Genomic DNA, 12,259 nt, shown 5'->3' with positions numbered 1-12,259 from the left:
AGTTTTATTTCTTACTGTAAGTGATATAAAAACAGAGATGTATCTTAAATATAGTTGTCTGGAATCCTGTGTTTGCTTTGAAAATCTAATTGCACCTTCGCTTTAATAAATATTTATGAAATGCTCTTGAATTTCCCTGCAGGTCACCAGAGTAGAGCTTCAAAATGACAAAACCTGACCTGCCACAAAACACATCCTACTACCTTTAAGAATCTGTTCAGCTAACTATTAAATTATCTACTAGTCATCACAGGAAACATGATAACTCAGCTCTCAAATCAAAGTTTTTCATTATACTTCACTACATGTCAGAGGGAAATATTGTACTTTTACTCCACTACGTGTACCTTACAGCCATGATCACTTAAGATTTTACACACAAAACATACAATCAGTTTCTAAAATGTGATGCTTTGATATAAAATGCTCCATATACTATAATAACAATCCAATAGTGTAACATATACAATAATGATGCTAAAGGTCTCTGAACGGACGCATTCTGCATGAAGAGAACTTTACATTTTAATACTTTAAGTATATTTTGTTGCCAATACTTGTGTGCTTTTACTGATTATGAACGCATGGCTTGATCTTGTATTAGAATATTTTTATCCCGTCTTCAGTCAGTAGCAGCAGGTGCTGGTATGAGTGTTTAGCCCACCTGCAGCTCCATGTGTACAGTCAGTATGTTATTTTTGCAGTACCTCTCTCTGCCCACAGATGGCAGCATAGTTTCATTTGCCGGTCAGGTAAATTTTCAGGTTCCCTCTCCTACTTCCTCCCAGGTGGGTGTGTCAGCAGCACCACCTGTGGTGTGTCAGTCCACCTCAGAGATGGATAACTTAGTGATGAAAGGCTGCGTTCACTCCTGAAGGAGCTGTGATGGTTTGACATACTCTGTTTCCTAAAGACCTGAAAACACAAGAGAATTATTTACACACAGAGATGTAGGATTTTATAGTAGAAATACTGCAGTCATGAGTCCAGACTCGTAGATATTAAATTAGATTTTTAATTATTTTTTTTGGACATTTAGTCTGGAAAATATTAGCTCAGGTAGAATCAATCCGCATGTAAACTCCTGCTCATGCCATCAAACCCACCAAATTCCCAGAAATATTACCAAGAACATGACCTCAGTGTCCTCAGCTGGAGACACGCTGTTCTTAGTGCCATTTCTCAGTAATTGTGCAACGTGAAAACCATAAGTTGAGAAAAACAGTCTGTTTTCAGCTTTGTGACGATGCATTTTCCAGCTGATCCAAGAGGCTTTTTAAAAAGTTTAAAAGAGTGTGTGTGTGTGTGTGTGTGTGTGTGTGTGTGTGTGTGTGTGTGTGTGTGTGTGTTTACTTTTGGTCAGAGGAAGAAATTCAGTCAAGCACAAATGAGCCATTCTCTTCTTTCTGTCTCCTTTCAGGTTTGACCTGCTGTCGCCTCGAGATGCTTGAAGGATGCACAGAAGTCCAGCTGTGGTACAAGTATTTAGTTCCTTTATGATCCTTTACTCAAGTAAAAGTAGCAGTATCGTATCGGAAAATACTCCATCAAAAGTAGGAGTAGTTATCACACAGAAATGTGGCCCCTGTGAGTGCTGAATATCTGTTATATTATTCATCCTGATGCAGTAATGTGTAAGCAGTATTTGTGGTTTGTCAGGTGGAGCTGCTTTAACTACTTATACTGTCAGACACTAATCATATACAGCACCGCAGCCTAAAAACTATGACTGAAAGTACTCAAATGTAGTAGGAGTAGAAGTAAAAAGCAGCACAAAATGGAAATGCTCAAGAATAAGTACCTTCAAATGTACTGTGCAGTACTGAAGTACATGTATTTATTAGTTAAAAAAACATCGTTCCAGCTCACTTTTAGTATTTAACAGGAATGAAAACACATCAGAAAACATGTTGAGTTTTAATAAGGATTTTATTTTGGCAATCTGATTTCAGAGAGATATAAACAAAAAATCTCATAAAACACTTCATAGATTGTACTTTAAATATATTCAAACTGTACATCACTTACAAACACACACACACACACACACACACACACACACACACACACACACACAGATCACACTATTGCACACCACCCTGTTTGATTCATGATTAAGATCCGAGCTTCAGTATCTGTGCCATGTCAGCGTTCATCCTATTAGGATAAGATGAGAACATTCTAAAGTTCAAAGAATAAAATTCATTTTGTCAAAAGACAAAATATCTCATAAAGATCAAAGCAGCTGCCCGGCTGAGGGTCGCTGTCAGTAATACTGAGGATACGGCGGGTAGGAGCCCATGAGCTGGGTGGAGGCAGAGGGCAGCATGACTGCTGGGAGGCTGCTGTACTGGTAAAAGGAGTCCAGCGGCAGAGTGGAGACGCTGGGCAGAGGCGAGCTGTACTGCAGGCCGTGCGGGTGGATGTAGGAGGCCGCGGCCGGGCCCTCCGCCACCGCCGCCGTGGGGTGATACCTCGCGTACGGCCCCGGCCTGTAGGCCTGCAGCTCGGGGTAATGCATCAGCTGAGAGGCCACGTTTGCCTGACAGGCTTGAGCCAGGGCGTCCTGCACCGACCGCTTCAGCTTCATCCGCCTGTTCTGGAACCAGTTTCTGATCTGAACACAGGAAGAGAAGAAACGTCAGGAGGCAAAGTTCCCTCTGCAGAGCATCAAGACGAGACTAATATCAAGAATAAGAATACTATGAAATACTGAGCCCCCCAAATAAAAAATAAGAATAAAAAATCAGTTAAATAGTCATAAATAAACATGTCAATTAAATCCTCCAAACATCTTTATTTAAAACCCATTATTAGATTACAAGAAATTCAATTTCTGAAATAACAAAAAGATTTGATGTTTTCTGTGAACTGTATTTTATTTGATGTATTTCCTGTCAGTTCTGTTTGTGAACACTGATTGGAGTTTAATTTAATCATTATTTTGTCTTAACTGTAGCCTTGTTTAGATGTAATGAGTCTAAAAATACTAAAACCAGCTAATAAAAGACCTTCTATGTGTAGATTTTTAGAGTAAAAGTTGAAAATAAAGACAAAATAAAGTGAAATCAAACCCCTCAGAGGCGGATGCTGAACACTCTGATCACAGGTTGAGTTCACTGATAACAGACTGTTACCTGTTTGTCAGACAGGTTGAGCTTCCTGCACAGCTCCGCCTTGTCCTGTGTTCCCAGGTAAGCGTTCCTCTTGAAGGCCTTCTCCATGCTGCTGATCTGCTCCGCCGTGAAGGCCGTACGGGGCCTCCTCCCTGACGGAGGCGACGCCGGTGAGGCGGAGGCGCAGTCGGCGGGGGTTAAGGGCGAGACGGAGGGACAGCCTTCGCTCTCGTACCCGGAGGTCTCCTCCTCTGTGCCGCTGCTGAAGCCTGCCTCAGTCACTGGAGGAGCAACAGAAGAAGAAATCATTGATGAATGAAGACGTTCAGACGTGCAGATTAAACCACTGAAGGAAGAAGTTAAAGTACTAATACCACTGTAAAAATACAGTTTCTGCATTGAAAAGGTTTCTTAAGTAAAAGTACAAGAGTATAATCAGGAAAATGTACTTAAAGTATTACAGTAAAAGCAGTCAGTGCAGTAAACTGTCCCAGACCTCAACATTAGCACAGATACCAGAAAACATATTAAATGCCTGTTAAAGTATAAGGAGGCATATACTCAAGTACAGTACAAGTACTTGAGTAAATGTACTTGACGTCCACCGGTGGACTGATCTTACCTTGGCTGCAGTGAGAGCTTTGGTTCAGGCTGAAAGCATCGAGTCCCTGCCGCCTGTCTTCTTCTTGTTCTGGCTCATTTTCAGACTTTTGCCGGCAGTAGAAACCCGGCAGACTCTCTGAATGTGTCCCACAGGCGGTGGGTCCAGAGGCGGAGACAGCGTCTGTCCCCGCCGGCTGGCTGCTCTGGGCCATCCACTCGATGGAAAAGTGTCCCCTCATGGCTGCAGTTCTGTCCTGGAGGAGTAAATCCTTACTGAAACAGTCAAACCTGAGTGAAACGTTCTGTCCGGAGAGCAGGAGAAGCTTCAGGAGCCTGCTGGTCTGTCCTGGTGCTGGGAGAGTCCTGACTGCCCCCCTCCCCACAGACGCTGAGTATTTATGGGGGCTTCCCTCCTCATTTCAAGCTGCCTGAGCCCAGAGATCAAAGCACACGTCCCACCTCCCTCCCACCTCCCCTCCCTCAGTTTTCACAACTGGAGTAATTAAGACGTCTCATTCAGTCTCAATGAGGCCGTTACAACAAGGCTCCAGTGAGTCTGGGAAGGACCCCACCCCCCCACCCCCCCACCCCCTCCACCCCCACCTCCACCTCCCTCCTTCCTGCCACCAAAAAAAAAAAAAAAGATAATAGACACACCTCACTCCAAAGTGTCTGCACCTCCTCTTCAGCCACATCTGCACCGTGAGCGAATCATCTTTGGGTGTCTGTTTCTGTTTCTGTCCCCGAGACTGTGTCCACTGTGTCCTCTGTCCAGCTTATGGCTGACAGACGTCCAGACTGTGTCCTCTGTCCTTCATCTGGCTGACAGACGTCCAGACTGTAGGATGAAGGGAAGCAGATGATGGGTTGGTTTATGATAATGTAAAATATAAATGAAGGAAATTCATACTTTTATATTCATGTTTTTGTCGTTCTTGAACATCTGAAACTGAAACACCTTCAGTCTTCAGTTCAGGTGAGTCAGAACTACAAATATGGAGTCCATCCAGTCACCTGTGAGTACACTGAGGGTGTTTTATTCATAGTGACATAACTGTTTTTATCGTGTGCAGACAAGCGGCTGAAAGTGCTGATGTGGGACTTTCACACAGTTCATTTGATTATTATTATTATTATTATTATTTGGAATTATTCATAATAAAAAGGTACAAAAACCAGTTGGGGTGAAATCACTTTACGTGTAGATAAAATAAGGGTTTAGTAGTTTTGTTTCCTTGAACTCTTCTTTTTTTTGGTTCTTTTGACTGTAAATTAAATAACTTTCATTCTGAGAAATTGTAAAAAGGCATTTTTCACAGTTTTCTGTTATTTTAAAGACACTTTCAGCTGTGGAAACTCTGACAGAGCATTTTTCTCAGTTATCTGTGATTCACTGATAAGAAGAGAATGCTCTTTAATCAAACTGAGATGCTCTTCAGGCTACAGTTTCTTTAACATTTTCATTTTATCTGCCGTTAACAAAACTGTGCTTCGTGTGAGAAGGAGCCTCTAGATGAAAACCAGCATAATGAGCCGTGAGTGGTTCAATATAACAGCAGCAGTTAATCCCGGGATGATCCCGAGATTAAAGACAAACTGTCTGCGAGACGTGACAACAGGCTTAACGGTGATGAGCTCGTTGGTTTTTGTTTCCTTTCTTTGAATTAATCAGGATTTAAGTGAAATGTTCCTTTAGTCAGTTATTAGATCAATAATCACAAGAAATGAAGACTCATTTTACAAGAAACAGACATTAACAGAGGCTAAAGGAAGGAGAAGTACTCAGATGTGAAGTAAAAGTACCATTAGCACAACTTTAAAATACCCTGTCTCCAGCAGCAGACAATTAAAATACTAAATTTAAGTTAAATGACATTATTATTAAACCATGAGAGACTTTCAGTGTCTCATTAAACCTTTTTTAAATTCTGAATTGTTCATAATCAAAATAAATCTAAACTGACTGTAAAACAGTTTGACTTCTTTCATTTTTCTGCTGTATTTGTTTATAAATCATGAATCAATTTTTTTTACAACATTGATCTCTTCTGTAACATTTTCACTGATTATCACTGAACGTCTGTAGATCTTTTGAGCCGTCTGTCATGTTTCTTGTGTTTTGGGTTCCTGGCGGCTTCACACTCTGTTATACTGACAGAATGGAAGTTTTGTGGAGTGAAGACTGTTTAAAAGGTGAAACAAAAACAGAAAATAACACAAAAGGTTCAGTTAAATGGCAGAAAATTCAGAATTTCCCTCCTTTTTTACAGCAGAAATGGAGGATTTGCTGCTTTTCTCCGTGTTCAGTGTAAATGAACTTTATCGACTGTTTCTCTTATAAAACACAGATTTGCAGTAATTCAGCCTTCAGCAGAAAGTATCTCAGCCTGAATCCGTGAATTAAAGCTGTGGGAGGAACTCAGATTCATCTTAGAAATAAATCCAGATTTTATTTTTTTCTGTGTTCTGTGAGCTGAATAACGGCGTTTAAAAACACTTTCAGAAGCAGCATTGAAAAAACCACCCAAAGTAACTAAAACGTGTACTTCAGTGCAGCACTTGAGTAAAAGTATTTGGGCAGTACATCATGTAAACTGAGTCTGTGGCGCCTGAAATCATCTTTACCTGCTGAGTCGCTTTCAATGCTAAACTGAGGATTTAGGGATCAAGTTAAAGCGGCTGATAACGACCTGAGGAGGATCAACCCACCTGTGAAGTGGCTCATAACGTCCGCGGCTGCACCTCCTCCACCGGCTGCACCTCCTCCACCGGCTGCACCTCCTCCACCGGCTGCACCTCCGCCACCGGCTGCACCTCCTCCAATCGACGGCACCTCCTCCAGCGGCCCAGAGGCTGCTGAAGAGGAGGAGGAGGAGGAGGCAGCGCTGTGCTGAGTGTAAACGGAGCGTGTGGTTTAAAGGATTAATCTGATCAATCACCAAACGATACCATTGATACGGTAATGAGGGCGCGCGAGCCGCTGAATGGATCCGGATCTGGAGCCGCGCTGTCTGAGAGGAGAGGAGAGGAGAGGAGAGGAGAGGAGAGGAGGAGAGGAGAGGAGAGGAGGAGAAGCCAACAGGAGGCAGACACTGTAAACTGCGCTCTAAATACTCAAGTACAAATCTGAGGTACTTGTACTGTACTTGAGTCTTCTCTTTACTTTCTGCTTCTGACAGTTTTAGTTACTTCACACACAAAACTTATAGAGTTTATAAAATATGATGTTTTATCATAAATTAAACTCCCCAACAGTTTATACTGAGATGATCAGACGATCAATCAATTAGTCGATTGACATTTACTGTAGTACTCCACATGAGTACTTCCATTTTCTGTTACTTTATACTTTTACTCCACGACACTTCAAAGAAAGCAAAGACAGAAACAGTAAAAACAGGAAGAAATACTCCTTTACTGAAGTAAAACTACAGGAGTATTATCAGCAAAATGTACTTAAAGTATCAAAATAAAAGTACTCTGTCTGCAGTAAAACGCAGTGACTGATGTACATCAGTATGTGATGCTTCAGTGTGGAAACAGCGTCTTCCTGTTGTAGCTGTAGAGGTGGAGCTACGTTTGTAACGAAGACACATAGAACATAACTGACTGTCTGTCTGTCTCTCTGTCTGTCTGTCCATCTGTCCCTCCATCTGTCTGTCTGTCTCTCCGTCTGTCTGTCCCTCCGTCCGTCTGTCTGTCACATCAAAGAGCTCCAGTCCTCTCCGTCACAGACCAGGATGGGACACGGCTGGGTGGAGCAGGCCGACGCTGATACTCATCCACCTCATTATCCAGCTCACAGACGGAGTGAGGGGCAGTGACGGAGGTGACGGAGAGACAACAGATGATCAGGACCCCTTTGAACCTTTAACTGGACCAATCACCTGCCTGTTGTCTGTCCTGTTTGTGTGGACTGAAGTCAGACATTTCTGCTCGTTTCATGTATGAGAGTGAGGAAGGTTTCAGCCTCCTCATCGCTCCACACACACCTGATGTCTGCAGCTCTTCTGTCCTGAGTCCTGATGCATGTTATCATTATGATTTTTGAGACTTTTCTTCTGGATTTCTAGGCGTGTTTTTACATGCAAACTGAAAATGAGCATAAAAACAGGAGGAAAGTCTGGTTGTGTCTCCTCGTCTTTGAGATGTTAGCAGTTCCACTAAAGAGACAAAAACTGAAAAACAATGAGAGAAAAGTCCAAAAAAAGAACACATTAATCATCTGACGACCCCTCAGATTTGTCTGGTGGCCCTTCAGAGGGGCCCGACCCCTAGTTTGGGCCTAAACTGGCCAACAGTATATGAAGTATTTGAAAGTAACTCCACCTGCAGCAGCTCCAACAGTGAAATACTCCTCTAACATCGATGCTTCAGTTATATCACAGTTTATCAGTAACAGGAGACATTTTACTGCACAGCACTAATGTTTAGTCTTAATACTTTATTTTGTTGTAAATACTTCTGTACTTTTACTGAGGTCAAGAACTTTAAATCAGTTCTTGGCAAAGCAGGTTTTATTTGTAGAAATTCCTCCAAACACAGAGACAAAATCCTCTAAAAGAGCAGAAATTAAGACGTCCTCCATGCAATAAATGAAAACCTCTCCATTTTATTTGGGATATGTGCATGTTTTTGTGTTTATTTCTATGTTTCCGTGTTGAAAACATGTCGGTGCTGTCAGCTGGACTCTGCTGTAAGTGAGACATTGCTTTACGTTTGAGGGATTTTCACTGTTACCTGCCGTAAAAGCTTGGGAAGCCTCAGGTGTGCTGCGTCACGGCGCAGCCTCCAGCTCCTCGATTCGGGGAGAATTTAAATTTCAGTGCAAAGAAAAGGCCCCTCTGCCCTCCATCCCTCCATCCCGCTGCCCCCCGTTTGATGAGGGGGAGTCGCAGCGCCTGCTCGTCCACCGGGACCAGTCCCGCTGGCCCCATCAAAGCCCCGGGAGCCTTTGATGAGGCTGATAGGGATCAATGGGACAGGGGAAGAGGCCTTAACTGACTGTGTTACAGACGGGGCGGGCAACTGCTGGAGACTGCCGGCAATGGAGATCAATGATTATTGGGCGTCATCAGCACCTTCATCTGCATAGAGGAATCCATTCAGCCACAGAAACAAACTGTTTCAGGTTGTTCTTTAGCTCCTTCGTGCTAAACTGCACCTCTGTTAAAGGATGAGACTGATTTTACTCATTATTCTATCAACACTGGTCACGAGCTGAAGCAGTGATGTGATCTTTTTATTATTAAATTTCACTTCTTTCATGTTTTTAAGTATTTAAATGTGTATTTTGTTTTAACTTTTCTTGCTTTTCCTCTTAATAATGTACAGTTTAGGTGATAAATTGTGAGTTTAGTTGTTTTAAATACAAAATAAAGAAGAAAAATTTAGCAAAAATGACTTAATTAGGAGGATTTCTGATCATGCAGCTGATTGATTGAGAGTAAAATAGACGATGAGGTAACTTTATCTGAAGAAGACACTGATGCAGTTTACAGAAATCAAAATTGTTGGATTATTAAGTTAATTTCGACTCACTCCAGAGCACCAAATGTGGATTAATCCGCCGCTGAAAATAGTCCCTAAATGAACATTTGCTCCTGTTTGTATGTTAAAAACTACAATAAGCAGCTGTTCTTTTTTAATGAAACTACATATTTATAAACAGCTGTTGTTTTTAAAGATTTCCGTCTTCTTGGGGAACCAATGGGCTTCGAGCAGAGAGCCACAGACAGGAAGTCAGACGGTGCTGAGAGATGGACGAACACATTGTTCCTTTGTCTCCAGTTTGATTTGGCTCAGACGGTTTATCTTTAAACTCTGATGAAGACAGACAGTGAGACCAAAGCAGACATCAGCTCATACATGCAGAGATCTGAGCAGCACCAGGTTAGGACATGTGTCCCCTCTGGTCTGCTGCCGGGGGGGGGGCGGGGGGGCGAGGTGTGTTTGTGTCCATAACAGAGCAGCAAACAGGCCCATTAGAGATGAAAGGGTCTGAATGGAGCCAATCAAAGAGGGGCCCAGCAGGAGACCGCTGCCCCACAGACAGCAGCAGCCTGGGAGAGGGGCCGAGGAGGATGAACGACCCTCATCATGGATAAGGAGCATTTATACACACACACACACAAAGACACACACACAGCATCACTATCTGCTTCACTGCTCTACGCTCACATGAATGTTTCTTTAAGATAAAAGGAGCTTTTTCGCACTGAGTCTGGTGTCAGCAGCAGAGACGTCAGATCAATAAGAAACTCGCAATCGGAGTCGCAATTTAAAGGGCCAGTTCACCCAAATAATGAAAAACAAACAGTTACTGAGCCCTGCCAGTTGTTTCGGTTTAAATTGCTCAGAAGTGAAGTGAGACTTTAACCCTTCATCAGTTTAATGGAGGTGAATGAATTTTTCTTTGTTCTGTTTACAGCAGCAGCGTGGAATTAATAAAGTTTTATCTTATCTCAAGTCGAGAGACCTTTGACTATTTATGGACAGAAAACAGATTTATTCAGGTTTATTGGACATTGAAGTGTTTAGAGGCAGCATGAAGTGAATTGGAGGGCATCTGAGGGGGCTTTAGCGCATTTTATCTTCCGTAGGAGCAGCTAAGACACCGTGTTCAGAGGTGATTCACTGTTTTTCTCAAAGAATCTTTCAGTGGTTTCATGTAAATAATAGAATATTTAAAATATTCTGGAAAGGATTTGAGATTTCGTGCATCAGGACTGTTTCAACGACCCCTCAGATTGATCTGGTGACCGTTTGGAGGGGCCCGACCCGTAGGTTGGACCCCAATGGGCTAAACTCGCTAGCTGAAAGTAGCTGCAGCAGCTCCAGCTGTAAAACGCTGCTCTGAGGTTGATGCCTCAGTATGAACAAGCTAAAGATGTCACATAGAATCAGACGTCAGAGACATTTTACTGCACAGTGTGTACTTTTACTGCTGATACTTTAAAGACCTTTATCTGATAATACTTCAGTGGAGTCTGAATGACAGACTTCTGCATGAAACCCTGAATAAAAAGCTCAATAATCACCCTGATGCATTCTTGTCCTTCAGGTTTTATGTAACAGGGATCCTCATTTACAGCAGAGGACTCGCTGCAGACACATTTCCCGTGTGTGTGTGTGTGTGTGTGTGTGTGTGTGTGTGTGTGTGTGTGTGTGAACTCACAGGCGTTTCCTTCACCTCTTCCTAACAGCCTCATTAACCTCTAAATACCAGTTAAACATCAAAGGCCGTGTCAGCGTTCACGCCTCCGTCTCCTCTCACATCCACCCTTTGACGTGTGCACACACTTCTTCATCTACAGCTTCTTCTTCTTCTTCTTCTTCTTCTGCAAAAAAAATACTTGTTTTATCAGATTTAAGGCAGGTGGGCTGTAGGACATGCAGACAGAAGACTGTGGACTGAGTGTGGGAAATGATGAAGGCCGGTGAAGGAGCTTCGCTTCACGTTCCTGCATCCCCGTCGACACGTCGCTGTTTTTAACACCGTATGTGTGAAGCAAAAGTTTCTGAGGGACAGGAGACGTCGTCCTGCACCGAGGAGACTACGAGTCTGAGCTGCTGTGAGAACAGAGGGGACGCAGCTTGTGGAAATGCAAATGAACTGGAGGACTTACAGCTCCTGGAAAAACTAACCACGTGAGAAAAGAAGAAGAAGGTTTTCAGCTTTCCGACTTCTTCTCTAGCTTTCAAAGCTGAAATGTGTCTTTGGTGGAACATAACATAACAATATTGATACAAATAATAATAAACTTTATTTATAAAGCATCTTTCATACAGGAGGTGCAGCTCAAAGTGCTTCACAGGAAAGAAATCACAAGCAAGCGAGTGCTTTACATCAAAAACAGAATGGACATAAAACAGATCAAAAATGAATGTAAAGTAAAATCGAGAATAAAACCATTTGATGATAATAAAAAGGACAAAAATAAAAATAAAAACAAAGCATAAAACCACAGAATAAAATCATAAAATACAGCAGAATGAGGATAAAGTTTCAGGCCTGCATCAGGAAGTCAGAGCTAGCTAAAGGCTAAAGGCTAAAGGCTAAAGGCTAAAGGCAGAGATAAAGGCAGTTTTTAGCTTCATAGTAAATATCCAGCGAGCTGCTTCCCTGATGTCTGAGGGCAGTTTGTTCCACAGCTTTGACTCGTCATGGACAATGAGGGACGAGGAGGAGGACCTGCTAACAGCTGATGGAGAAGAGGCCCAAACCAGATGCTGGTTTAATGTGAGAGCTGAACCTTCAGAGTGACTGGTTTAACCTTCAGCAGAGCGCTGAAAGCTGTCATCAGCTCAGTGCTTCAGTAAACGTGAGGTCTCACGCAGCGTCTCTGCTGTGTGGTTTTGGTTTGACGGCGAGGACGTTGAAGAAAGCAGGTCAGCAGCACGCAGGTGTGGATGTCACACAAAAAACACAGTAAAACATCGTCAAGCTGAACACGAAGCACAAAAATCCAAGCAGAAACATCTTCAGAAGTCCATTTATCTTCAGTATCTTTAGCTGACGTTCAGCCGGCCTCTCGGCT

At 42.7% G+C, this 12,259-nt stretch overlaps 1 protein-coding gene across 1 annotated transcript; it reads right to left on the bottom strand.

The window, feature by feature from the left end:
* Nucleotides 1-2,266: 2,266 nt before the first annotated feature.
* Nucleotides 2,267-4,142, bottom strand: ved (ventrally expressed dharma/bozozok antagonist). The gene is made up of 3 exons (XM_076758742.1): nucleotides 3,739-4,142; nucleotides 3,138-3,397; nucleotides 2,267-2,617 (listed from the first exon to the last, which is right to left on the bottom strand). Exons 1-3 carry the CDS (start codon nucleotides 3,956-3,958, stop codon nucleotides 2,267-2,269), a joined length of 831 nt encoding a protein of 276 aa, XP_076614857.1. The 5' UTR covers nucleotides 3,959-4,142.
* Nucleotides 4,143-12,259: the final 8,117 nt, after the last annotated feature.

The sequence above is a fragment of the Chaetodon auriga genome, chromosome 19, assembly GCF_051107435.1.
Source record: "Chaetodon auriga isolate fChaAug3 chromosome 19, fChaAug3.hap1, whole genome shotgun sequence".
Lineage (NCBI taxonomy): Eukaryota > Metazoa > Chordata > Actinopteri > Chaetodontiformes > Chaetodontidae > Chaetodon > Chaetodon auriga.
The sequence above is the reverse complement of the archived record's forward strand: the minus strand, read 5'-3'. Positions and strand labels throughout refer to the sequence as shown.